The following is a 27,483-nucleotide window of genomic DNA, read 5'->3' on the forward strand; positions in this document are numbered from 1 at the left end:
CATGACCAGAGTTACCCTGGGTCCCAAGGGGAATGACAGGTGACCCCCACAGGCTCCACCAATCCCAGAATTATTATTTTTAAATATATTTTTAGATTTCAGAGAGGAAGGGAGAGGGAGAGAGAGAAACATTGATGATGATAATCATTGATTAGCTGCCTCCTATACGCCCCTACTGGGGATCAAGCCTGCAACCTTGGCATGTGCCCTGACGAGGAATAATTCATGGGTCTACACTCAACCACTGAGCCACCATGGCAAGAGGTGTGCCAGGTTTTAGGACAAATAAAATGCCCATTTGCACTCTAAGCTGCTAACACATGCAACTCATTAGCTCTGATCGGGGAGCAAACTGTAATGCAGGACGGGGTTTGGTTCTTGAAGCTGAGCCCACACTGGCCATGAACTATTAGTAAGGCGGTCTCATCCTCCCCCTTCAGGAGCCTGGGTCCCGCCTGGTGCTGCAGTGATGCCTGAGAGTCTCCACAAGGGCAGGGTAAGGCGGCCCTGGAAGTCGTGTGCCAAGGTTGAGCTGGCTGTGACTTAGAAAAGGGGCAAGGCTTGGGGTTGAACCCAGCAGACTTCCCGGAGGAGGCGGCGGCGGGGGAAGCTGGGTAGAACAAAGGGAGGGAGGGACTTTCTTGCTGGAAGGAGAGAGTGAATGGAGGTTCAGACTGGGCTGGAAACAGACTTCCTCTCTATCGCCCTACCCAGGGCCTCGCTCTCTCCGGTCCTTGTCCTTCCCTGCCGGGTGTGGGGGCGCTCCGGACAGTGACAGCAGCCCCCGGCCCTCGAGGCCAAGCATGGTGGGGTGCACCGGCGATTGCGAGCCCTCCCCCGCGTCGTCTGCGGGGTGAGTGCGCCCCGCAGGGTGCTCCCGCAGCCTTACAAGGAGTTTGGCGGAGCTCGGGGCAGCCCCGCCCGCTGGGCTCCACCGGCCCCTCCTCCCACCCCCTCGGGCCGAGCTGCGGGGACCCGGCCCGCTCGGCGCGCGCGGCCCGGGCGCGGACTTCGACGGGGCCGAGTGGCGAGTGCCCAGGGGGCCTGCGAGTCGCCCCTGAGGGCCCCGACGGGCCGGCACGCTGCTTGGGGCCTTTGGGCCAAGGACCCGAGTCCCTCTCCGCAGCGTCGCCATGTCCTCCGTGTTCGGGAAACCCCGCGCGGGCGGCGGGCAGCAGAGCGCGCCCCTCGAGGTCAACCTGGCCATCCTGGGGCGCCGCGGAGCGGGCAAGTCGGGTGAGTGGGGCAGGTGCCAGGGAGGGATGGGGGTGAGGTGGGGACCGGGGAGCAGATGAAGGGATCTGGGCGCTGTGGGCTTGAGGGCAGACTTTTCCACTGGCTGTGGGGGCTGCCTGCACCCAGTGAGTTGGGCAAGAACTGATTTTCTTCTTTGCCTCGGTTTCTCTGTATTCCCTGGGTATGACTCTGTTACTTGGCACTCTCTCTGCTTCGCTCTCAGCTCCTCCATCTCTCATCTGTCTTCTGTTCCTTGCCTGGCTCTCCCTCTGTGTCTCCCTACTGTGCTTCTGTGCTCCATGTCTGTACCCCAGCTTTCTCTCCCTTCTGTCCATCTCTGTGTCTCCCAGACCTCTGCTGGTCTCCCCCTTGTGGCTCCCTAACCCCCATCACCTCTCCCTGGGGCCAGCAGTCAGCTGTGGTGCATGACACCAAAGGACCTATTGGGCACTATCCCCCCCACCCCCACCGCAAGGCCCCTGTGAGCTTAGTCACAGCCTTGCTACTCCCTGGTTTAGGCTGGAGGTGCAGGAGCCACTGGCCCTTGAAGGGAGTTGGTAGAAGTCACTGGCTAGTGGGACTTCCCAGGCCATGCTCCCCACTCCCTTCCTCCGTTCCCTGGGACTTGGGAGTAAAGTGTGCATTCTTATCAAACATATTTGTTTCAAGCCAGATCCCTCTCTTGACTTTCTGGCAACAAACTGGACTGTGGTCCCAGGGCTAGGACCATCCTCGACAAACCAAGATCTTGGTTCCCGTTGAAATCATGTCTATCAACACTGAACTCCGCCTTCACCATTCCTGGCAGCTCTCACCCACCTGGATCCAAGGCGGGTGGGAGCGGGGGAGTCACCATAGACAGAGACCCAGGAAAAGGGTCCAGCCCTCCCCCGGCCACTTACAGTCCAAGGCAGCTGCAGCGGGGGAGGGAGAAGGGGCTCCTCGCTGGCCGTTTTCCAGTTACAGCCATTAGTGAAGGGCCAGCATGGGCTCAGTTCGCTGTTGCTTCCTTCCCCGGGGTGATTTTAGGGCTCACTGGGGGCTTCCTCTACGTTTAAAGCCAGCCCTCTGGCTCAGAGAGGGATGCTTCTGAATCACGTTTTCCAACAGAAAAGATTTGCCTTCTCCCCTTTGAAAATAAAATTGTTATCCGGAGCTGTGTCACTGGTACAGTTTAGCCAGTGGCTATGATAATAAAGGAATCTAAATTTAAAAATATGTATTCCCTGGGTATTACTTTGCAAACTGACACTGATAGGAATCCTGGGAAAGAATTTTCAGGATTTTCTTTAAAATATCTCATTACTGCCCTAACCGATTTGGCTCAGGAGATAGAGCATCAGCCTGCGGACTCAAGGGTCCTGGGTTCGATTCCGGTCAAGGGCATGTACCTTGGTTGCGGGCACATCCCCAGTGGGGAGTGTGCAGGAGGCAGCTGATCGATGTTTCTCTCTCTCTCATCGATGTTTCTAACTTTCTATCCTTCTCCCTTCCTCTCTGTAAAAAATCAATAAAATATATTTTTAAAAAATAAAATAAAATATCTCATTACTTTTTAAGAGTTCAGTAAAATAGTTGGCTGGCCCTTGGCTTTCTGTGGTTAAATGCTGAACAAAATCAGAATTCTGTTAATGCATTGCACCTGGGGATAACTTCATTCTAGAGTTTTACATTCTGCCAGGCACCACGATGAGTCTGGAGGCCCTAGAGCCAAGACTGGAGATGTGAATGGCTGAGGACTAAAGTGTGTTTACTTAAGACACAGATCTTGCCTGGACGTCCCTGCAAATCCCAGGCCCTCAAGGGGTCATATTGCCCCCAGGGATCACCCACTGATCAACTTGGCTCTTACTCTCTCTTTGGCTTGTAGCCAAAATTGGAATAAATGCCGCACGTTTCAGAATCTCTGGGACTTGTCCAGGGTGGGAGATATCTCCTTTCAGTTGGGGTTGCATGGGTCCTGACTCCTTAGTTTGGATCTTCACAGACACCCCTTAGACTTGTCTCTTATTGCTTTTCTTGCCACCAAAATAAAAAATCCCAGGACACAGTTCCCCATATTTCTGGTTTCTTCTGAGCCTCTCAAACCAACTCAGCTTCCAACCACATTTCCCCAGAGACTCGGGCTTGGTGTCAGCCAGGGGTCACAGAGGCTAGATAAGGCCTTCCTAAAATGAAAGGGGCAGCTTCCAGGGCCAGCAGCCAGGGGAGACGAGCCAACTTTTTTCCCTTCCTCCCTTCCTTCCTTCCTTCCTTTCTTCCTTCCTTCCTTCCTTCCTTCCTTCCTTCCTTCCTTCCTTCCTTCCTTCCTTTTTTAAAAAATATCTTTTTATTGACTTCAGAGAGGAAGGGAGAGAGAGAAACATCAATGATGGGAGAGAATCATTGATTGTGAGCCAATTTCTTTCTGCTTCTTGCAGCCCTGACCGTGAAGTTTCTGACCAGAAGGTTTATCAGTGAATATGACCCCAACTTGGGTAAGGAACTCCTTCCTATTCCTCCTGCTGTGCCCCACTTGGATCTACCCTCTCCCATGACACCTGCCTGCCCTGTGGTGGGCCCAGGTGTGACCAGGACCAAAGATCTGGAGGCAAAGGGGAGGAGCCACCAGGATGATTCAGCCCACGTCAGGCAAATGTTTAAAGTGCTAGAAATACACCCTCCACAGCCCACCCCAGACAACTTGGGGGTTGGCCAAATTCAGAGAGCTGTGTGATTTGCCCTAAAAAATGAGGTACGATGAGACTTTAAAAAAATAAAATAAAACATAGCAGAACATCCACATCCATTAATGTTGTTCTTCAAGATGGTCACTCAATGCACTTTTCCAGAAAAGCTGGACAAGACATTTGAGAAATTTTCCAGTGGAATTGGCTTCTGAACCAGCTTTTGAACCATACAAATAACTAGTCTTGTTTTATTGACATCTCATGGTATATTGGAAAAAGGGATGCTCTGGTGTCAGTCAGAACTGAGTTTGAAACCTGACTCTGCCACATATTGGCTGTGCAACCTTAAGGCAGTCACCCAACCTCTCTGAGCTTCTGTTTCCTTATTTGTAAAATGGGCATAAAAACACTTATTTCAGGTAATTACTGTGACAGTGAAAGAGGTAACACATGAAAGAGCTAGCCTAGTACTTGACCCACAGTAGACATTCAATACATATTCACTTCCTTCTCCTTCCTCCTCCAATGGCTTCCTATCTATGATGGCTGAGATTCCCTCAAGTTAATCAGGTCAGTGTTTCTAAAAATTACTTTTAGCAGCAGGACCTTTATCTCAAATGACCACTTACATGGAACCCCGATATCTAAAACAAATAAGAGCAGAATTTTATTAGTATAAATGTAACCTATTTATAACATTTGTTATTGTAAACTATGCACTAAGAAAAATGAGTTGTCTGGATCTCTTTGCCTTTTGAAAATGAAGGTTGCAGTCTTGGATATTTTCCCCATTCATAATAACGGAATAAAGCATGTGTGGTACCCCCAGGAGCCCTGAGGAAACCCAGGGCTTTGGAGCACAGGTTGAAAAGCTGCACAATACAGCACTTCCTGCAGCAGGCATCTGATGGGATGCCCCGTGACACCTGAAGGAAAGAACTGCTTAGCCCATTGGTGCCCACCAGCCCCCCAGCTCAGGCTGGAATGTTGAATCCCAGTGTCAGAGCGAGAAAGGACCTCAGGGCTATTTAGGCCAATAGTTTTTAGAATGATTTCCTTGAGTAGCAGACTTCTTCTGACCAGGAGGTTTATCAGTGAATATGCCAACTTGGGTAAGGAACCACTTGGGTGAAGAGATCTTAAACAGAACCCCAGGGTATCGAACAGAGAAATCCAAAGGGCTCCCCTGGTTAAGTCAGGAGTGCCAGGCCAGTGACTGGCCAACAGCCACTTTGCTCCTCAAAGCTTGACTTGACCACCAGTCTTTGACAGCCCCTCCATGCTACATGGAGGAAATAGCCCAGGGAGCTGAGGCTTCTGGGCCAAGGTCACACAGCAGATCTGAGGAGAGCCTTTTGTTTTTTGTGGGTTTTTTTTTTAAACACCACAAATTTATTTTCCCATGGTTCTGGAGGCTAGAAACCCAAGTTCAAGGTGTCAGAAGGGCTGGTTTCTTCTAAGGCCTCCTCGCCTTTTCCCTGTGTCTTCACATCATCTCTGTGTGTGTCTCTGTTCAAATTTTGAGGAGAGCCCTTTGATTAGCAGAGGTGAATGTCACGGGAGTGGGACACAGGATGCGATTGTGTGCTGGTCAGGGGGAAGTGATGGGAGAAACCAGAACATGAAATCAGATGGAGTGGGGGGAACTGGAGAGGGGAGGCGAAGGGAGAAGGGAGGAAGGAAAGGCATACAAGCGGGAGTGTCTGCGAAGGGACAACAGGGATTCTAAAGGATGGTGCCTCAAAAGACAGTCTGCCTAGCTCAAGGCTGCATGTATATGCTAACAATTATTCGCTACCTACCTGAAATTCACATTTAACTGCGCATCCTGTATTTTACCTGGTAACCGCCTCCAGTCTATACCCTTTGTGCAGGGTCCCTCCGAGGAGCCTATTCTCGTGGTGTTGTGAGCTTCCTGGTTGAGTAATTTTGGAATTCTGACCTGGTAGTGGAATGCATGGTCAGACTGTATGGGGGGCAGCAGCCCCGGAATGCTTAGTCATCCCACCCTGAGCGCCTATGAGCTGGAGAGATGACCAGATGCTCTCCCCTCAGCCATTCCGGGAGGCCAGTGCCACTCCTGGAGGTTCTGTTTCACTGTCTAAACATTTCAGCCACACTCCCATGGCTGGTTCCAGTAACCATGGGGACCCCGGGACCCCACAGCCTTTCCTTCTATGGAGAAAGGTCTGCGCATCCAAGGGCAGAGTTAGCCACCAGGAGATGGAGAACCACTCTTTCCCCTTTTCAAAGATCTTCCGAGAGCTTGAGCTCACCTGGAGCCTCTGGAGGGTGGGAACCTGTATTTGTCTCCATGTCCAGCATGGGGCACAGTACTGGGTACAACACAGGTGCTTATAGACATGAAATTGAATTTTGATTTTAGGATTGTCCTTTAAAGAACAGTGTCTATTATTAACCCCATTTTACAGATAAAGAAACTGAGGAAGTGATTTGCCTAAGATCATGGAGAACCTCAGGTTCAAAGCAAGATGAGACACCAAACCAGTTGCTTTCCACTAAGGGCAGCCTTCCGCTGTAGAGGGCCTGGAGGCGGAGGTCTGCATGGCACTGAGTTCTCTGAGCCTTGGTTTCCCCATCTGGGAAGAGGTGACTAATAGACTGTTCTGTCTGTGTAAAAGCGGTGCCTTGTTAGGCATTGTGACTGGTAGAGCCAGTAGGAGCTGAGAGATTCAGTGCCTGTGAAAGGGCTTGGCCTGTGCTGAGCGCCGGGAGAACATTCTCTTGCAGAGGGCTGGGGCCATCTCATCTGGCTTGCCCGGGGCAGAGTGATGGCTTCTATCTTGCCCTCATTCTGCTCCAGCAAGCACATCGTCACCATTTCTGAGGCATCATCCTATACACACTCACCTGACCTCCTTTGGTGCCTTTAAGAAAATGATTACTGTAAATGAGAGAAAAATGCTTTGGGAAAAGATTCTTCTCTCAGCATTAAAGTCCACAGAATGTTATTTAGAACCAGACATTATGAGGTCCATGTATGTAAAGATACCAGACTGCCCTTAGGACAGAAACTAGGTGATTGGGAGGAAAGGACATCGCTGTGACTTGGAAAGGAGCCCCACCCCCCAGAGTGGGAGAAAGTGGGTAAGATGACCTCTGAGCTTCTTCCAGCTCACCATGCATGTTCCACATCCTCAGCTGGGCTGGGAGCTTCTGCTCTTCCCCTGTACTCTGCCCAGATAGAGCTGGAAGTTGACGGGTCCACTGAGCAAAGGGAGTGAGGGGGTGCCCGTGGGGAGGCAGCCCAGCCTAGAAGACGTGAGTTCAGGTTCCTTTATAGATAGGTGTTGTGGGCTATGGACGCATCCTTCCTTCTCTGGGCCTCACCTCCCTGCCATCTCTCTGGAGTGGAGCTAACAGCAACCTTGGGAGGCCGTTGTGCTATAAGGGACTAGGGAGACCAGGCCCAGGGCTGGGCTAACATTTTCCTTGGACTGGGCAGGAGTCGGTGCCTGTTGGGAACAGGAGCTGTGAAGTACCTAAAAGGGGTGCCTTGGACAACTTGGGTCGGAAAATCTGAACGAGATGTAGGCATCTAGGGGCAGCTCTTGTTGCACCAAATATAGTTAAACATTTGGGGCATATTTTCCATTAGATGTGGTTTGGTGTTTTTTTGTGTGTTGTTTTTTTTTTTTTTTTTTTTTTTTTGTCTTTGAATAAGAGCGGCATTTATCCAAGTCCCCAAAGCAGGCTGGGACAGGAGCTGTCTGTGATTCCTGCTGGCTGCTAGTGGACCTGGCGTGTGTCCAGGCCTGGCTTGGCTGCCAGTGGCCCTCAGAGAGAAGTATTTGATTCGGCCAGGGTTAAGGGGTTTCTCTTCTCACAGTGACTGCTGCCAGGAAGACAGAGAGGGCCCCAGTTCTGCCCAGAGGGGTCTTCTTTGAGGTCACTTGGGGCACTGGGGGGACACAAGGGAAAGGTAAGGACCAGGTACACACACACACACACGTGGGCCAGTGACATGGGGTTAGGTTGGGGGTAGGGAGAGTGATGGCCAATATGGCAGCGAGGTCCTCTTTGCATTCTCGGACACTTGCTGCTTTCTCAGGTTTAAGGTGATGAGAACTGAAAAATTAAAAACTTATGAAATCCAAATAAGATTGGTAGTTTAGTTTATAGTGTGCTACCAATGTCAATTTCCTGGTTTGGATCATTGTACTATGATTATGTAAGGTGTTAACAATGGGAGGATGGTTATTTAAGGTGTTAACAATGGGAGGATAGTTATGTAAGGTGTTAACAATGGGAGGATGATTATGTAAGGTGTTAACAATGGGAGGATGCGGCTTGATGCTTGTGCACACATGGAGACAGGTACACACACATGTTTACACAGAAACTTCACTTGGCCCAGCTGGGGGGATGGTACACAGGTACTCTCTGTACTGTTGTGTAACTTCTACATGAGTCTAGAATTATTTCAAAATAAAAAGTAAGCCCTGCTGGTGTGGTTCAGTTGGTTGAGTGTCAACCCATGAACCAGAGGCCATGGTTCGATTCCCCGTCAGGGCACATGCCTGGGTTTTGGGCTCAGTCACCAGTAGGGGGCATGCAGGAGGCAGCCAATTGATAATTCTCTCTCTTCATTAATGTTTCTATCTCTGTCTCTCTCTTTCCCTTCCTCTCTCTGAAGTCAACAAAAACATTTTTTTAAAGTAAAAATAAGTGAACCTGCCCTGTAAACTTTGGAGCACCATGGTCCCCACTGTCCTTTACCAGTTATTTGAGGAGGGCCAGGGCCCTAACCAGCGACACATCCAGTCCTCACAGCCCTGTGAGATAGTGCAGGGACAAGCAAGCATTTAGCACAGTGCCTGGCACAAAGGAAAAGCTTGAAAACAGTTAGCCAATGTTATTAATCTTATCCCCATTTTAAAATGAGGAAACATTTAAAATGAGGAAACAGCCCTAGCCAGTTTGGCTCCATGGACAGAAAGCCTGCTGACTGAAGGGTCCTGGGTTTGATTCCTGTCAAGGGCACGTACCTCAGTTGCAGGCTCTTCCCTGGCCTGGGTGTGGTCAGGCTCCTGCTGGAGGCACCCAATTGATATGTTTCTCTCACATCAGTGTTTGTCTCTGTCTTTCCCTCTCTCTGGAAAATCAATGGAAAAATATCCTTGAGCGAGGATTAACAAAATAATAAAATAAATAATAATCATCTAATAAAAGACAAACATGCAAATTGACCATACCTTCGCTACACCTTAAGCCACGCCTACCAGCCAGTCAGAGCGACTATATGCAAATTAACCCAACCAAGATGGCGGCCGGCAGCCACAGAACTGAAGCGAGCAGGAGGCTTGGTTGCTCCAGTGATGGAGGAAGCCAAGCTTCCCACCTGCTGTGGCTGGCTCTGAGCTCCACTGAAGGCAACAAAGTTTCAATTATAGAAGGTAAATAAATCCCAGAATTAAAAAAAAAAGAAAAAAAGGAGAGGCTGGGAGCTTCCATTGCCGGGGGGCTTGGCCAGCCTGAAAATGGCCCTCAGCCCCTCACCCAGACTGACCAGGCACCCCAGTGGGGACCCCCCACCCTAAAGGGGGTGTGGCCATCCTGAAAAGAGCCATCAGCCCCTCACACAGGCTGGCCAAACCTCCTTGGGGTGAGGGTCCTCCCTGGGGGGGGCGCTTGACCAGCCTGCAAACAGCCATCAGCCCCTCACCCAGGCTGGCCAGACACCCCAGTGGGACCCCCACCCTGATCCGGGACACCCTTCAGGGAAAACCAGCTGGCCCCCACCCGTGCACCAGGCCTCTATCCTATATAATAAAAGGGTAATATGCAAACTGACCCTAACAGCAGAATGACTGGGAATGACTGGTCACTATAACACACACTGACCACCAGGGGGCAGACGCTCAATGCAGGAGCTGCCCCCTGGTGGTCAGTGCGCTCCCACAGGGGGAGCTCTGCTCAGCCACAAGCCAGGCTGACAGCTGCCAGTACATTGGTGGTGGTGGGAGCCTCTCCCGCCTCCTCAGCAGCACTAAGGATGTCCGACTGCAGTTTAGGCCTGCTCCCTGCTGGCAAGTGGACATCCCCCGAGGGGTCCCGGGCTTCCAGAGGGATGTCTGATTGCCAGCTTAGGCCCAATCCCCCGGGGAACGGGCCTAAGCCAGCAGGTGGTCATCCCCTGAGGGGTTCCAGACTGTGAGAGGGCACAGGCCAGACTGAGGGACCGCCCACCACCTCCCTGAGTGCACAAATTTTTGTGCAGTGGGCCTCTAGTAATAATAATAATAAATAAATAAATAAAGTAAAATGAGGAAACAGTTCTTTTCAAAGAGCTGAAATGACTTGACCAAGTCACACAGCTAAAAAGTAGCTGAAGTGGGGTTTGATTCCACATCTCCAACCTAAAACTTTCGACTACCAGATTCCCCTATTATTTTGACAAGAATTATTTGTAAAATCTTCTTTGGCCCAGCTGGTGTGGCTCGGTGGTTAAGTGGTTGACCCATCAACCAGGAGGTCATGGTTCAATTCCCGGTCAGAGCACTTGCCCGGGTTGCAGGCTCGATCCCCAGTAGGGGGCGTGCAGGAGGCAGCCAATCAATAGACGTTTCTCCCTCATTGATGTTTCTATCCCTCTCCATAAATAAATAAATAAATAAATAAATAAATAAATAAATAAAAACATTTAAAAAACAAGTAAAAAACCCCAACCTTCTTGGGACTTCTAAACAGGTCTCTCCCCCTGAGGACAGGAGGACTGTCCTTGGGGGCTTCCTGTGGGCCAGTCTCTGTGGTTAAAGGGGAAGAGGGTGGAGAAGCTTGAGCCCTGGCGGGGAGCAGTCTCTCCTGGGTGGGGGTTCTGCTCAGGCCCTCCATGTGGGGAGAGCCAAGGCCTTGGCAGTGCTCCCGGCTCAGCCAGCCCTGGATCAGGCCCCCAGGGCTGCCCGGAGGGAAGCTGGGACTCAGACCCAGCCCATTATCAGCGGCCTGCTCCGCCCTTAACCCGGCTGACTCTCTGTGTTGCAGAAGACACCTACAGCTCTGAGGAGACTGTGGACCAGCAGCCTGTGCACCTGAGGGTCATGGACACTGCAGACCTGGTAACCTTACCCCCCTTGCAGCTGAGAGCGCAGCCTCCTGAGAAGTCCTGGCCCACAGTGGGGGCCTCAGATGGGAACATCCCCTTCCAGCTCCTTTGCTGTGTGACCCCCTCTTGGCCTGAATCTCTTCATTTGCCAAACGAGAAGGAAAGGGGTGGGGCCCGGGGAGACTTGATGACCGAGGGCATCAGCTCCAAGATCCTGTGCTCTGGGGCCTGACGCTCGTGCACACGTGGAGACAGGTGCACACACATGTTTACACAGAGGCTCCCCTCGGCCCAAGTTCCCCCCCAATACACACATCTCCCTGTGTTCTCACCACCTCCTGCCAAGATCGGATGCCACTCATTCTCAGAAGCCAAGAGCACCATGAACCTGACCCCAAACCAGCGGTGCCCAGAGACAGCCAGGTCTCTTTAGGGGCCATGCCAGGGTGTTGGCTCTGCGCCCCAGAGGCCAAGGTCTCCCAGTCTCTGGCTGGGTGGTGGGAGGGAGGCTCACGAGACAATGTCTCCTTTCACACCACGCCAAACCCACACTCAAGTGCCCCTTTGACAAGGGCTCTGCTGGGAAACAATATACAAAGACCCGGAGCGTGGGGAGGTGCCGCGGGGTAGCTCAGGTGAAGGCCTTCGCCCTGACCTCCTCTGTCCCTGACCGGGGCGTCCCTCCTTTGCCCCAGGACACCCCCAGGAACTGTGAGCGCTATCTGAACTGGGCCCACGCCTTCCTGGTGGTTTACAGCGTTGACAGCCGCCAGAGCTTCGAGGGCAGCAGCAGCTACCTGGAGCTGCTCGCTCTGCACGCGAAGGAGACGCAGCGCAACTACCCGGCTCTGCTGCTGGGCAACAAGCTGGACATGGCCCAGTACAGGTGAGCACGGCGGTTGTCCCACGACTCCAGAGCTCACGTTCCTCATCTGTGAAGCCTGGGTATCATCTTCAGGGATTATTTGGCTGCTAAGAATAGGAATCTCGAGGAGTTCGGGAGGTAGAGGCTGGCAGCGCAGCGCAGTTTTAGGTAGAAGCGGGTATGTTGTAAGGGTGTGTCTTCTAGGCAGCCATGGACAGGAAGGGAGGGGCATCTGGGCAGCACAGGGGCTAGACCCTGAAAGTCAGGAGAGAGGCCACTCCTTCCTTCCTCCTGGGGCTCTGTGGTCTCTGCCGGCCTCACCCTTTCTTGCCTGAGTCTATATGACCTTCTGTCCCCACTCGGTGCAGCGGGCTGGCCACTCTGTGCCCAATTCCAATTCTAGAGAAGGAGACTCCGGTTTACTGGGTAAGGAGTCTGCCCTGGTCCAACCAGCTCTCACCTCACCCAAGCGCAGCCCCCAGGCTCACTTCCACGGCTGGCTGTGCTGAGGGCAGTTCTCTTCGCCAGGATTGGACTTGGGTCAGAGGTCACAGACTGGACCAGAGAGCAGATTACCATCGAATGCTGCAGCCATACGTAGCTCATGTATTTTAGGAGACCTGGGGCTGGGCATGCTCTTTCTAGCTGACCACAGGCCTCACCACTCCCTGTGGCTTTCCTCTCCTCTCTACACACATTTTAGTTGCCTGTCTGCCCTGAAGAATTTGAGACTATGATGCCTCCACTTGATAAGTACTAGTAATCTCCCTGGCATTTGTACTGACATTCATCCTGTGTGGCCAGTCCACCTGCAAGGTATGGCACCTTCTGCCAGCCTCCCCCGCCCCCCCCCATGGGTGGCCACTCCTGATTCCTTAGGCCCCAAGGGCGCATTGACTGGCGGCAAGGAGGGGACCCTTGGTTTATGGACAGTGGGAAAGGGGTTCCAGGCTCATGAAGGGGGACAAGCCCTCAGACCCAGACATATTCCATCTCAGGGAATGAAGAAAGTTGTGTGATCTTAAAGCCAAAACGAACCACAGAGCCCCCAGAGCCGAGAAGACTGGATTGAGGTAAACCAGTTTTCATTATGAGGAAAAAAAACAGACCGTTGTTTTGATCCCAATCTTTGCCAAATAGATGGTCTAAAAATGGTTTGGGAGCAAATAACAAAGAACATGGGCTCAAGTGAAGCAGCATCCGTTCCCTAAGAACAAGCCCCTGACTCCCCATTTCCTTCTCCGATCAGGTCCCTAGCTCAGGAGGTCAGGCTCTGATGGGCATCGTAAATCTAACTTGGAGCTGAGCACTGATCAGTGCCTCCCATGATTGTCTTGCAGCTAAATGTGGTTTAGAGCAGCGGTTCCCAAACCACTGATAAAATGTTCACCAGGCTCCAACAAAATGAGAAAAAGGATGTTACATGCCTGCATCACCCATTCACACACATGCATGCATCATGCATGGGGTTCCTGTTCCTGAAAGTTCATTATTCAGGCCCCACGATGACAAAGTTTCAGATTCAAGTTTATTATAAAAGTAAATAATACTAAATATTCTTTCACAAGGGGCACCTCAGGAAGCAGTGACAGGACACCAGCCCTGGGTGGGGGCAGGATTAGGTGCTCTGCCCCTGACCCTTTTTGTCCCAGTCACTCTATCCGGTACTGCCCTGGGTAGCTAGCCCACTCCCAGCCCCCTGCTCCTGCCAAATGAACCTTGGCTCAGAAACCTGTTCCCACCAGTGCCCCCCCTAGTGTCTCCTCCCATCGCGTGGGCTGTGCCACTGTCCTCAGGAGTGGTGGGTGAGGCAGCTCAGTAATGGGAGGCGGTCAGGAGGATTCAGGCGCTGAACCTTGGCAGGGACATCCTGTCCCTTCCCTCTTCTGGACATTTGACCTGCCCAAGAACCAGCCTTTTCCCCTCTCACCTTGACTCCCGGGGCTTCCAGGTTAGATGCTTTTAGGACCTTCCCAATTGCAAATATTTAGGATGTGGGAGGTGGGGTGAAGCTGGGAGTAGGTGCTGCTCCCTCCCCCCCCCCGCCCCCCACTCCACATGAATGTTGTCACCCTTCTCTCTCCTGCCTGTCCCCTAGGCAGGCAGACAAAGCTCCCCCCAGGCCCTGAGAGCTTTGCCAACCACAGGCATCCTGAGTGACCTGGCCCTCCACGCCTCTGTAGACACTGTGGTCTCACACCCGTCAGTCCAAACTACTGCCTTTTTGTAGAGCCGAAGAGCTGATCTCACGAGGGAGGGCTGAGGGTGGCTCGTGTCCTGACCAAGGGCCCCCTATGGGAGTAGAGGGTAGGGATGTGGATGGCTGTCTTCCTCCAGCCACAGGCAGGGTGTAGGCAGGGCCTTTGACCAGCTTCTCTCCTACCCTCAACCTCGCTCCTAAATTCTGGCTTTGGTGACATCAGCCACCATTTATTGAGCACTGACTCTGCCAGGTACTGTGCTAGGCAAATTGTCTTTCTTACTCTTCTTAACCCTGAGAGCAGATGTAATTACCCCATTTTGCTGATGAGAAAGCTAAACCTTGTGGAGATGAAGATGATCTAGTCACCGAGCTAGGAAGTGGGAGCCTGGCGTGGGCCCAGGCCTGCCGGACGTGGACGCCTGCCCCTGACCTCACCTCGCCCTCCTTCCCCACCAGGCAGGTCACCGAGGCGGAGGGCGCAGCCTTGGCGGGAAGGTTTGGGTGCCTGTTTTTCGAGGTCTCGGCCTGCCTGGACTTTGAGCACGTGCAGCACGTCTTCCACGAGGCAGTGCGGGAGGCGCGGCGGGAGCTGGAGAAGAACTCCCCGGCCCGGCCCCTCTTCATCTCCGAGGAGAGGGCCCTGCCCCACCAGGCCCCGCTCACTGCCCGTCACGGGCTGGCCAGCTGCACCTTCAACACCCTTTCCACCGTCAGCCTGAAGGAGATGCCCACCGTAGCCCAGGCCAAGCTGGTCACTGTGAAGTCATCCCGGGCCCAGAGCAAGCGCAAGGCACCCACCCTCACCCTATTGAAGGGCTTCAAGATCTTCTGAGGCTCCGGGGCTCAGAGCCTGGCAGGGCTGCAGGGGGTGGCTGACCTCTAGCCACTGGCTTTCCCTCCGATGGAACAATAGCCTGCGCCCTCTGGTGGACAGCTGACCGCTGCTCCAGCACCAAGCAGTGTCCCCGACACCCAGTTCAATGTGTAAGCTGGAGGGACGACGGGCAGGTCGGGCAGGAATGCTGCTCCTAGCCGAGGGCCTTGGTTTCCGTGGTAACCACGACATTCCCTGCCCTTGAAGGAAAACAGCCCCTGGGACAGCCCAGCCGCCTGGAGTCAGCCTTAAGCAGGAGGAAATTGCAGTGTCCATTGTGGTATCACCCCTTCCTGCTCCAGCTCCAGCCAAGCCAGATGTGGCCCCTAGTGGGCAGCTCTGGGTGGACAGCTCCAGGAGGCCTGGCATAAGTGTCGGCCTGAGGACATCCTGCAGGAAGGACAGGCCGAGGCCCTCGAGCACCTGGCGGACGGGAGGGCAGGGTGGGTGCAGGGTTTGGGGGCCAGAGTCTGATCCTCCCGTTGTCTCCTGATCTCACAGTAGCCCCAGGCAACAAACCCCACAGGTTTTCTAAATAACACCCAGTTTAACCTACGGGGCACCCTGTAAGAAGCAAAGTCCAGGAGGGGCTATTCCAGTGCTTGGCCGCTTAAGGAGGGTAGAGGGAGAGGCTGTGTGTGCCCAGTGAAGGGGACCTTAGAATTGTTCACCAGAAGGCAGGGCCCCCTTATCTTCCCATCCTCAAACGAAGGGCTCAGCCCATTGCCGGGACCAGCCTCCTTAGTGTAACGATCAAAGCTGCAGAACAAAGTTACTCTGTCTGGTGACGAGGACTCAGCATTCCGGGGAGCCCACGGCTGGCAGCATCTGACATCCAGGCACCATTAGCCTGCCCTGGGCCTACAGGTGGAGACAGTACACCGGTTTGTAGTCTGGTTCAGCAGGACCCAGGACCCTTCATAATGGGTCTGAGTGTTCCAAGTCTTCTTTTGTATGATAGAACCTAAAGCATTTTTGGTTCTTAAAGCAAATTTTTGCGTAAATTATTTGGGGTTGCCCCCGCAGCTTACACCACAACACTGGGGCTCAGACACAGATCAGGACCCGCCCTTGGGGCCCCATGGTTAGCAGGAGAAGGGTCTCAAAGGCAGGGTGTCCCCTGGGTTCTAACTCTTTGTACCATGGGACCCCGGGCCCAAAGGAAGTCTCCCATGGACCCTCAGCAGAGAAGCAGATAAAGGAGAGGCCCCTCGTGGGAGGAAGGGCGGGGAAGGGGGTTCTGAGCCAGAATCCTGCTCTTTCCCCTGTCAGCAATTCCAGGAGCTTGGATGGAAAACAGCAGGCCTGACCCAGCCTTCAGCCCTGTTCTATAGAGGGAAGCGGAGGTCAGAGGCGGGGACCTCCTTGGGCCACATGAGGGGTCCTGGCCGGGCTTCCTGGCCTGCAGGCTGGCTGTGGATTTTGCACTTGTGCCCCCAGCCCCGTATGTGGGGCCACCACCATTTGAACAAACTATGCAATTCCAACTGCCCACATTCAGAAGCATTTTAATAAAAAGGTGGTTTGTGGGGGTTTTTTTTCCCCATAATAGAATTTTAGTTTGATAGCACTTCTTTCGGTTGATCTGCTCACAACATGCAGGCCTGCCCTGCCCTCTCACTAGCTCTCGGATGCCAGTGGATCTGTAAGGAAGACTGCTGGTATGCTCCTCTCTTTTAACTCAATGTCCACCTCGGCCAAGTTTAGCTTTTCTGAGAGCAAAGACTCTCTTAGGATGTTCAGATTGTTGTCATCTTTGGTTCCGGCCTCAGTCAAGACTTCTGGAGTTGGTTTTTCCCGTGGCAGCTGCTTCTGCTTTCTGGGGGGAAAGAAAACACTGTTGAGTGTGCATTCCCTGAGCCGGGGGTACTGGGTGGCTGGGGGAGGCCTGGGCATTCCCTGAGCCGGGGGTACTGGGTGGCCGGGGGAGGCCTGGGCGTCCCCTGAGCCGGGGGTACTGGGTGGCCGGGGGAGGCCCGGGCGTCCCCTGAGCCGGGGGTACTGGGTGGCTGGGGGAGGCCTGGGTTTCTCAGATGCGTTGGAGCGTTTGAGGGGAAGACCCAGTAGGCTGTCCTGGGAACTGTTGGGGGAGATGGTTTTGATGTTCTTTCAGCCGAGAAACAGACTTGCCCGTGCCTCTCACCAAATCCTCACTGCCACCTGTGAGCTCAACTATGAACGCTCCTCCTACAGAGGAAATGTGGCTCAAAGAAGCACATTCCTGGGACATGCATTTAAGTCTCCTGTTTTCACCAAATCATATTTTTTTCCAATCCCAGAACTGTCATCTCACTTAGTGCAGGTCCTTGTCACCCCACACCACATCCCCAGGCAAACTACAGGGCATTCCTAAATAATCTTCCAGCCTCTCGGTGCTTACGTCTCCAAACCAACCTAAACACACCAGTCATGTCTCTAAAGCCCCGGTGTGCACACGTCACTCCCCAGCTCAAGCACCTTCAATGGCTCCCCATTGCCCACCTCCTTAATCTGGCATCCAGCCTTCCTTCCTTTCAACAACTCCCCCAAATATCCTCCCTCTGAGGTGGTTTTACTTAAGGTACACTTCCTGGCCATGCGGGAGGGACCCAGCTGTGGTTAGAGCTGACTGCCCTGGGGTGGGGGTGCAGCTCAGTGTCTGCCGCTCCCTTGGACAGACACCGTGGCTCCGAGTTGACCTTGCTGAGGGGGATGCTTCCCAACAGGATGAGAGAGGCAGCGTCCCTTAGAGGCGACACCCCTCTGGGCCCTTCATGCAGAATGATCTTGCTAAAACATGAACCTTTCATGTCCCTGTGCAAAGCCCTTCTCATGAGCTAGAAGCTGAACTCTTTAGGATGGCCCTCAGGGTGTGTACACTCTGGGTCCTGGCGCCTCTTGTCCTCCCTCTCCCGCCTCTGCAGCCCTCCTCACACCCCACAGGACAGCCACACAGGCCCTCCCTCCCACCTGGAGCTTGGTGCATGCTGCCCCTTGGTCTGGAGGCTTCGGCAGCCCGCCTACCATCTCTTCGCCCTGAAGGCCCCAGATCCCAGCTCTGTGCTCCCACAATACTCTGTATGTCCCACAGTCATCATCTATCACTTTGAACTACCGTCATCTCCTCACCAATCTGTAGATTCCATAAGGCCAAGGCTGAACTATCTTGGCCACTAGTGTGGCCTCCACTCTCAGGATAGAGCTTAGCACAGAGCAAGTGCTCAGCCCGCGTCTGTGGGGTGAATGATGAATGGGGCCACAGCAGTTCACAATGACTAGCTCTCAGTGTGAACTATGGGGTTATTTCTTTTTGACTTGGTAGCAAACAGTGAGGAAGATTCGTAGATGATGTAAAACATGGCCTAGAAGGAAGAGCAGGGAAGTTAGGCCAACCCTTCCATGCATCCTTAATGACCTTTTCCTGTACAACGAGAATTAATAACTTGTGCCTGTCCCGCCTGACAGAGCTGTCTTAAGGATCAAATAAGAGAATGTGAAGGTGCTTTTAAAATTACAAAACATGATACAGATTTGAAGGAGAGAGTCTCATTATTGTTTCAAAGTTACTGATGTGACAGTTGATGGGTATATAGCAGTTGTTGAATGCGTGAATGAATTAGTGGGGATGAGTGAGCTAAGCATTTACTGAGTGATTTCTAGGTCCACACATTGTGCCAATTGCTTGGGGCAGTGGTCGGCAAACCGCGGCTCGCGAGGCACATGCGGCTCTTTGGCCCCTTGAGTGCGGCTCTTCTACAAAATACCACGTGCGGGTGCGCACATACAGTGCAATTGAAACTTTGTGGCCCATGCGCAGAAGTCGGTATTTTGTGGAAGAGCCGCACTCAAGGGGCCAAAGAGCCGCATGTAGCTCACAAGCCACGGTTTGCCAACCACGGGCTTGGGGGAAACGCGTTGTATCAAATGTGGTCCCTGCCCTCAAGGATCTCAGACATTAGCCCTGGAGCCATCCAGAGAGTTTAACCACATGCCACTGTCCCGGCCTCACCTCAGCCCCTATGTGTTTCCAAAGGAGGCCCAGCATTCTGAATTTTTAATATTCCGGTGATTTTGGGTGCATCCAGGATTGAGGAGTATTGTCATTATAAAAATTACCCCAGGAGCCTCAACTGATAGCAGGGCTCTATCGGAACCCTGCTTTGGGCCTTGGAGCAGGGCAGGACTTTCCCCTTTAACAGCATGCCTTCCTCTGCAGTAGCCCCACTGAGCACTCCCCACGGAGAATTGGTTGCTACCACCATTTATAGAGATAACTGGTTCAGAAGTATTGAGTGTACTGCCCCGCTAGTGAGTGAGAGGGCTGGGACTTGAACCCAGGCCCCTGTGACTCCAGAGCCAGAGATCCTGACCTCTGAGACATACCAGCCTCTGCCCTGTTCCCTGGCCAGGGCCAGCAGGCGATAACTGGGGACAGTTGCTAGTTTTCCAAAAATTCTGGGTTCTCAAAAGACCCTGAAGGCTGCCTTTTACTATCCCAACGGGTGGACAGCCAAGGCCCATAGACACCCTTCCCTAGGTTTCCCTGGGGAGGGCAGGGCCCCCACTTTCCAGAGGCCACCCCGGCCATCTCCTTACCTGTTCGTCTTGATGCTCCTTCCCAGGAGGACCATGCTTATCACGACCACCACACCCATCAGGGCAAAGATGGAAATATTCCAAGGAGATGCTGGGGAGGGACACAGAGGGCAGAGACTTGAGCAGAAGCTGGTGCCCCTCAGGCCCCCTGACACCTGGGGTTTGGGCTCAGACACAGCTCCCAGCATCCATTGTCCCCTGCTGTGGACCAGGTGTTGTAGGTGAAGATGAGCCCCCCACCTGCAGGAAGTCCAGTGTGTGTGTCGGGGGGTGGGGGGTAGGAGTGGGGGTGGGAGGAGGAGGGCAAGATCTCTGCCTTGGAACAGCCCTAATCTAAAGGGGCCAGCACTGCAGTTGGATGATAGGGGGGTGGGGAGGGGTGAGTCAAGATAAATTTCACAATCTTCAGAGTTTTGCCAGGGCCTGGAGGCACTGGGCAGTGCCAGGAAGGGAAGGAAGGGAGAAACCAAGGGGACAAGAAGAGAGGGAGGGATGGAGGGGGGAAAGGAGGGAAGGAAGGAAAGAAGGGTGGCAGTGAAAATGGATTCAAGAACTGCCCACAGATTACACATAACGTGGCTACTCTGAATCTAGATAACCGAGATTCGGCCACACTGTACTGAACGGAGGCAGGATCCAGCCTCAGAGCGTTGGCATCGGCTGTTCCCTCCACCAGGAACGGCCTTCCCCCACATAACAAGTCCTTCACCTCCTACAGGCCTTCCTTCAAATGTCACCTTCTGAGTGACCACATTACCTACCCTTGCTACCTACTTTCTATTCCCTTTCTCTGCTTCATTTTCTCCCTTATTTTTTCTCTTAGTCCTGGAATCATCCAGAGCGTTTAACAAAATGCCACTGCCCAACTCATCACCAATGCACTAGGCATTTTGATGTTTATCCTGTTTATTTTCTCTCCCTTTCACGAAAACATGTGCTTCATGAAGACAGAGAGTTTTGGTGTTGTTCAGTGTTGAAAACAGTGCCTGGCGCACAGAAGGAACTTAAATAGTTGTGAATGATTGAATGGGTGGGTAAATGAATGACCACTTCCCGGGAAAAGGACCGTGAGGTTCGACTACACCCTTCTGGGTACCGAGGCCCCTCAGCTGCTTTGAAGCAAATGTGCGGCCTGCCGTGGAGGAAGGGACCGTGTCCAGGGCTCCAGCCAGAGTCCAGTTTGTGTTTTGTGTTGAGAGCACACACCCCACTCCCCCGTGCCCTGCCACTTACCATCTTCTACCCGAAAAAACCAAAGCATTTCTTCCAGCAGCTCCTGAGGCACCGCAGTGCCAGCTGGGGCTCCGGTGACCCCCTCACCACGGGGCACGCCCTGCTCCTGGCTGGGGTACATTTCTGACGACGAAGTCCTTAGGCCCCTTCGGCCCCTCAGGTGCCCTCTTGGCCTCCTAGGTGCTGGCCCTGTGCAAAGCCCTGCAGATCCCTGGAAACAAAGCAGAAAGCATGACCCAGAGCCCACCCCAGCCGGAGCTCCCCTCCCTGCCCAAACCCAACTCTCCTCTCGCCCAAAGTTACAGGGCCAGAACAGGCTGGCCCAGTGCAGTGGGGGCCTGGAGAGGCAGAGACCACGGACTTGGGAGTCACTCAAGTCTTTATTAAAACCCATCACGCGTGGGGAAGAGCACGGACCTGGAGCGGGAAGGACTAAGCCACTGCGGGGCTGTGGGACCCTCGAGGGGACATCGTCCGCTTTTGCCTTTTGCCTGCTCAGCATCCCCACCCAGCTCCTGCAGCCACGGCTCCCTTCACCCTGGCTCCTTAGCAAACTGTCCCATCCCTTGCCTTTGGTTTTCATGTGGTAGCCAGTCACAGGACCCACATAACAAAGGTTGGGCCCATCACAGTCTCTTATCTGGGGATTGGCATGCCTGCCACCCAGAGCTGAGAAAGTACCAGAAAAGGGGAGCTGTCAGCTATTGCTGCCAAGAGCTGACAGCTCACTTCCCTCGCTGCCACCCCCAGGCCTGACTGGCCAGTGCTGCTCTCAGTTCAGCAGCCCCCTGATAACTGCTTTTTGGGGGGGGTGGGGGGCATGTTATAAGAATTGTTTTCTGTCGTTTGTAGTGCAGGAAACTGAATCCATGCTCCCTGGCTACATCCTTTCATTAATTTCAGCCTGTTTCTATCCCCGCAAAACAAAGCAAGTTAAGCAATCTGTGTTTACTAAGTCAGATATTGAAATCTAGTAATAAAAAATAATAAACAATTCCAACTTTGGATGTTGACATAAGGCCACATCACTATATCAAGGGATCAGAACAGGAACTTTGTAGAGACCTATGTACACATGGGAACGTGACGTATAATAAAGGCGGCTCTACTAATCGGCAGGGAAAGGAGGGGTCGTCTAGTAGGTGTCGGGAACTGGCTCACTGTGTGGGAAAAAGGAAGACTGGATGTGCACCCAGCAAACAGTACATACAAAAACAGACCCCACGTGTAAGAGGGAAAAACATAAAGTTAATAAAAGTGGGGTAAAACTTTTTAAACAAAACCATAAAAGCTCAAATCATTCAATAACAAAAAACTGATGAATTTGATTATATCAAAAAATAAGATTATCTGTTCACTGAAGAATACCATCAATAAAGTAACTAACACTTTTCTGATTGGGGCAAGATACTTGCAATGCTTAAAACCAGGAAGAGACTGATATCTAGGATACACAAAGAATTCTTGCAAATTAACAAGAAAAAGACAGGAACTCTAATAAATGCGTAAAAAAAATCTAAACCGCAATTTTCAAGGCAGGAAACCCAAAAGGCTAGCAAGCATATGAAAAAGTGCTCAAACTCTATGGTAATCAGAAGGATGAAAATTAAAAATGAAATACCAGTTGACATCCATTAGATCATCATAGTTGGAAAGGTGAATAATGTCATGTGTTTGAGGTTCTAGGCCAGTGATGGCGAACCTATGACACGTGTGTCAGAGGTGACACGCGAACTCATTTTTTTGGTTGATTTTTCTTTGTTAAATGGCATTTAAATATATAAAATAAATATCAAAAATATAAATCTTTGTTTTACTATGGCTGCAAATATCAAAAACTTTCTATATGTGACACGGCACCAGAGTTAAGTTAGGGTTTTTCAAAATGCTGACACGCCGAGCTCAAAAGGCTCGCCATCACTGTTCTAGGCCATAGCCTCATGCACTGACAGGAACGTAGGATGAGGCAGCCATCTAGAGAGCAAATTAGTCACAATAAGTGTACACAGCCGCTCTGCTCCTGAGTGTGTAATATATATAAAAAGTTTATCCCTAATACCCGGCCGGCATGGCTCAGTGATTAAGCATTGACCTATGAACCAGGATGTCACAGTTGTATTCCCAGTCAGGACACATGCCTGAGTTGCGGGCTCGATCCCCAGTGCAGGGCATACAAGAGATTCTCTCTCATCACGGATGTTTCTCTCTCTCCCTCTCCCGCTCTGAAATTAATAAAAAAAACATTTTTAAAAAGTATCCCTAAGGATCATAGAGGACATGCCATACTGTTTATGAAAATACAAAATATATGCGCACAAAACAACACATTAAAAACCCCACTTAAAAAAGACACATTAAACACATTAGTTCTCTCTGGGGGAAAAGGAAAAGGGGAACAAGAAGGGAGATAAAAGGAACTAAAAAAATAAAAGAAGAGGAGGGTTTTGAAGAAACCGTTCATAGGAACATGTCATGGGGCCAACAACAACAGCAACAACAGAGGCCCCAGGCCATCTCCAGTCCCCCTGCTCACGCTGCCTTCCCAAGTAGCCTTTGGAGGCCCGGCCAGGAACATTAAAAAGCAACTGGATGGCAAGCAGACAGACACAGTGCTAAAATAAGGACTTAACTGACATCAGACTCTAAGGCGCTGAGAAAACAAGAAACAGCCACAGGCTTTGAGGGGAAATGTTTTCACATGTGAACAACCATTCACGTGCCGAGGCGGAGATGGAATTCAGGGGGAAAGAAGGACCTTGTTTAGACTTCCGAGGACTCCGAGGCATACTGTCCACTATCCCGTTGAGGGGTATGTGTATATACACTGATTAATGAGAAGACAAAGTTATAGGGATGGCTAATCAACGTGATCTGTTTCCAGTTCCAACGGTCTGTCCAGAGCACTTGCTAAGAAGGGTTGTGACTATCTGTCCAAACTCAGATGCAGGAATGCCTGGATTAATTAGTAACATCGCCCATAGGCCCCTGCTGCCTATGTGGACCTCCCCACACCCACAAAGAAGAGTGTGAAGGTCAAGAAACCAAACACCGACTCCCTCTGGGAAGGTGGGATGGGGCCCAGACGCATGCGAACACCTTGAATACTTCTGTATTGTATACATTTCTCATGAGTACACACTACCTTTATGAAAACAATACATGGAATTTTTATATATTTTAAATATATTTTCCAAATTTGAATGTATTTTAAAATGTATGTATAGTATTTATAGCTTTTGAGACAACAATTCCAATTTTGGGTGTTTAATTAATAAAACTAATTAAAATGTCAGTTCTTCCCAACTTGACCTATGGATTCGATGCAATTCCAATAAAAATCCCAGCAAGTTATTTTATGTGTATCGCCAAAATGATTTTGAAGTTTACATGGTGTGGTAAAAGACTCAGAATAGTTCACACAATATTGAAGAACAAAGTTAGAGGACTGACGCTATCAGACTTTAAGACTTCCTGTAGAACTGCAGTAATCAAGACAGTATGGTGTCAAAGCCAATCTGATAAGTGTACAAACTTGGCTGATTCCATTGGGGAATGTGTGTTTTAAATATGATAATACTAGGGGCCCGGTGCACGAAATTCGTGCACTGGGTGTGTGTGTGGCGGGGGGGACTGTCCCTCAGCCTAGCCTGCCCCCTCTCACATACTGGGAAGCCCTCAGGTGTTGACCCCCATCACCCTCCAATTGCAGGATCGGCCCCTTGCCCAGGCCTGACGCCTCTGGCCTAGGCGTCCGGCCCAGGCAGCGGGGACCTGCAGTGGCAGCAGGGGTGCCGCGATCGCACGGGCTCCGCCCCTGCCCCTGCAGGAAGCCTCTGGCTGAGGTGTCCGGCCTGGGCAGCGGGGACCCACAGCTGCAGCGGCCCCGCGATCGTGGGCTTCGCTTTAGGCCCAGGCAAGGGGCCCCTAGCTCCTGGGACTGCCAGCTTCGACCATGCCCAGCTCCCATCGCTGGCTCCACCCCTACTTCCTGCTATCACTGGCCAGGGCGGAAAAGGCACCTGATTCTCCGATCATGGCTGGGGGGCAGGGCAAAGGCGGCCTCAGGGCCCTGAGGCCGCCTTTGCCCTGCCCCCCAGCTCTTAGCTCCCCCCTGGGTCTCCGATCACTGTCAGTGGCAGGGGGCTTCTTCCTGCTTTCCCTTTCGCCTCCCTGCATTGTGCCTACATATGCAAATTAACCGCCATCTTGTTGGCAGTTAACTGTCAATCTTAGTTGGCAGTTAATTTGCATATAGCCCTGATTAGCCGATGAAAAGGGTATCATCGTACGCCAATTACCATTTTTCTCTTTTATTAGTATAGATTATAATGAACATATACCAACAAACAAAATGACAAGTCGGACTCCAGTCCAGAACTGAGAGTCAACCTTCCGGACTATGTTAGATGCCCCAGAAACAAAGACACATTTCCCCTCAGAACACTTAACCAGTTTCCTTCTAGAGTGAGCATTCTGTTAATATCCCCACTTTTAAAAAATTAACTGCATTTCATGAGTTATTTGGATTTTATTTTTCTATGAATGTCTTTTCCTGTTCCCGGATCCCACCCAGGATATCACATTGCGTTCAGCTGTCCTGCCTCCTTGTGCCCCTCTGGGAGATTCCTGCATTTTAAACAGAGCTTAACCATCTGCCACTGGCCTGTGACTCCTACGGAAGACCCTGGTCACGCATTCCCATGGGAGGTTAGAGACACTCACCCTGGGTCCTAGGCTCCTGGGGCCGGCCTGGATCTGCTTTGGGGAGCAGCACTGATTGCTGTGTCTTCTTCCTCCTCCTCTCACCGAAGCACAGGATGGTCTTTGAGCTTGAGCTCTCCACACAGCTGTCACCTGGGATGAATGCAGAGTCTGTGGCAGCCCATCCCACCTGGTAGCTCTGCTCTTAGCACACGCCCAGGCCTGGAGTCTTCTCTGCTACTCTGGGGTGACTGGCCTCTTGAATGAGTGGCCTTGGGTGGCCAACAGGCTCCACCCGGTTTTAATTGCTTAAAGAACCAGGAGCCCAGTGCTCACTTTCTTATATGGTGGCCTCAAGTAAAGAGAAAACATCCAGACCCTCTTGCCAGCCCTGAGGAATGGGCTTAGAGGACCCCGGGCAGGGCTGCCAGCGCCCAGGGGGATACGTGGTATGCTCTCTCCGAGCCGCTGCCTTCCGGCGTTATTAATATTTAACCACAGAGCAGGGAGCCAAGCCTGACCTTTGACAGCCTGCTCTTTCTCGCAGTGAAGGCCAGGGCCATAAAGGAATTCCTCACAAGGAGCTATAATAGAAGACCTTTGGAGGGCAAGGGGTGGGGTAGGCAAGGCAAGTGAGTGAAGCTGTGTGAGTGGCACAGAAAGGAGAAAGCAGGGCGGGTCAAAGAGCACAGAGTAAGATGCTCCTCGCACCAGGCCAGACCCATTCAATTCTGGTCATCGGTGGGCTCTGGGCTTTTCCACCCACTGGCTCCTTGCATCTTCAACAATCCTTGGAGTTGGCTTGGCAAGGAGCAGGGTTCCCATTTCACAAATGAGGTAGTAGAAGTTGAGTGAGGTCAAGTGACAGGAACAAGTTCCTCTAGACCAGCGGTTCTCAACCTGCTGGCCCTTTAAATACAGTTCCTCATGTTGTGACCCAACCATATGATTATTTTCGTTGCTACTTCATAACTGTAATGTTGCTACTGTTATGAATCGTAATGTAAATATCTGATATGCAGGGTGGTCTTAGGCGACCCCTGTGAAAGGGTCGTTTGACCGCCAAAGGGGTTGCGACCCACAGGTTGAGAACCGCTGCTCTAGGAGTTAAGCACAGGTTAACATTGTGGACAGCAGCATGGTGCAGAGGAAAGGAGACCCAACAGGGAACTTAGGGGCCTGCCTGGAACTTCAGCAACTCATTATTTTGTAACTCATTCATTCATTCATTCAATAAATATTATTTGAGTTCCTATTACACAGATGACATGGTAAACAAGACAGGCAAGGACCCCATTCTCCTGTAGCTCACACTCTGGGAGGGAGAGACAGACAACAACAAAAGTTAGCAAAAACATAAATAAAATAATTTCAGCTAGAGAAAGTTTCTGTGAATAATTTAAACAACAAAATGGTATAGAAAGAGATGGGGTAGGAGAGCTATGATTGCTGTATTCCTGTACTAAAAACTGAAGGACAAGAACCTGCGACAGCAGGTGCAAAGGCGCTGAAGAGATACTGGGCACAATGAGCTTGAGAAACGAAAAGGAGGGCACTGAGGGCACTGGGCTGAAGCAGGGCGATGAGGGGAAGTGGCATAGAATAAAGCTGGAGGGTAGACGGAGGCAGAGCTTGTAGGGCCTCGTAAAACAGGGTAAGGCATTTGGATGTAATGAGAAGCCACCGGAGGGTTTAGGCAGGGAAGTGACATGACCTGATTGACATTTATGTAAAATCACTGGCCTGCTGGGTGGGGAGGAGTAGGGAGACCTATTGGGAGGCTGTTGCATTCAGCCAGGCAAGAGACAGTGGTGGTTTGGACCAGCGTGTGGCTGTGAAAATGGTGAGAAGTGGTCAGATTCAGGGTGCATTTTGAAGAGAAAGGCAATGGGTAGATTTCAAGAGAGAGGAACTCAACACTAACTGCAACAAAGCAACTCAAAAGGTAACCATTGGCTCATATAACTGGGAAGAGCAGGGTGGAGCTGACCTTAGGGAGAGCTGGAGCCAGAAGCCTGAAGATCCCCAGCTCTTCTCTCTCTAGCTCTCTCCCTGCTTCTA

The 27,483-nt window shown here is 51.8% G+C and overlaps 2 protein-coding genes across 2 annotated transcripts; one reads left to right on the plus strand and one right to left on the minus strand.

Moving 5' to 3' along the window:
- Positions 1-647: 647 nt before the first annotated feature.
- On the plus strand, positions 648-16,411 carry RASL12 (RAS like family 12). The gene is made up of 5 exons (XM_059698340.1): positions 648-1,236; positions 3,657-3,713; positions 10,911-10,984; positions 11,667-11,857; positions 14,496-16,411. The coding sequence occupies exons 1-5, from the start codon at positions 1,134-1,136 to the stop codon at positions 14,869-14,871; spliced, it is 801 nt and encodes a 266-aa protein (XP_059554323.1). The 5' UTR covers positions 648-1,133; the 3' UTR covers positions 14,872-16,411.
- On the minus strand, positions 16,405-25,822 carry SLC51B (SLC51 subunit beta). The gene is made up of 4 exons (XM_059698353.1): positions 25,444-25,822; positions 20,722-20,932; positions 19,489-19,579; positions 16,405-16,732 (listed from the first exon to the last, which is right to left on the minus strand). The coding sequence occupies exons 2-4, from the start codon at positions 20,840-20,842 to the stop codon at positions 16,534-16,536; spliced, it is 411 nt and encodes a 136-aa protein (XP_059554336.1). The 5' UTR covers positions 20,843-20,932; positions 25,444-25,822; the 3' UTR covers positions 16,405-16,533.
- Between the last annotated feature and the right edge of the window lie 1,661 nt (positions 25,823-27,483).

This window comes from Myotis daubentonii, chromosome 1 (genome assembly GCF_963259705.1).
Source record: "Myotis daubentonii chromosome 1, mMyoDau2.1, whole genome shotgun sequence".
Lineage (NCBI taxonomy): Eukaryota > Metazoa > Chordata > Mammalia > Chiroptera > Vespertilionidae > Myotis > Myotis daubentonii.

Excerpts from the sequence above, each read along its gene's own strand:
- SLC51B (XM_059698353.1), bottom strand. The coding sequence starts at position 20,842 with ATGTACCCCAGCCAGGAGCAGGGCGTGCCCCGTGGTGAGGGGGTCACC. Across the intron at positions 19,580-20,721 it reads GTTTTTTCGGGTAGAAGATG|CATCTCCTTGGAATATTTCC; the intron begins GTAAGTGGCAGG and ends GTCCCTCCCCAG. Across the intron at positions 16,733-19,488 it reads AGGAGCATCAAGACGAACAG|AAAGCAGAAGCAGCTGCCAC; the intron begins GTAAGGAGATGG and ends CTTTCCCCCCAG.
- RASL12 (XM_059698340.1), top strand. The coding sequence starts at position 1,134 with ATGTCCTCCGTGTTCGGGAAACCCCGCGCGGGCGGCGGGCAGCAGAGC. Across the intron at positions 3,714-10,910 it reads TGAATATGACCCCAACTTGG|AAGACACCTACAGCTCTGAG; the intron begins GTAAGGAACTCC and ends TCTGTGTTGCAG. Across the intron at positions 10,985-11,666 it reads TCATGGACACTGCAGACCTG|GACACCCCCAGGAACTGTGA; the intron begins GTAACCTTACCC and ends CCTTTGCCCCAG.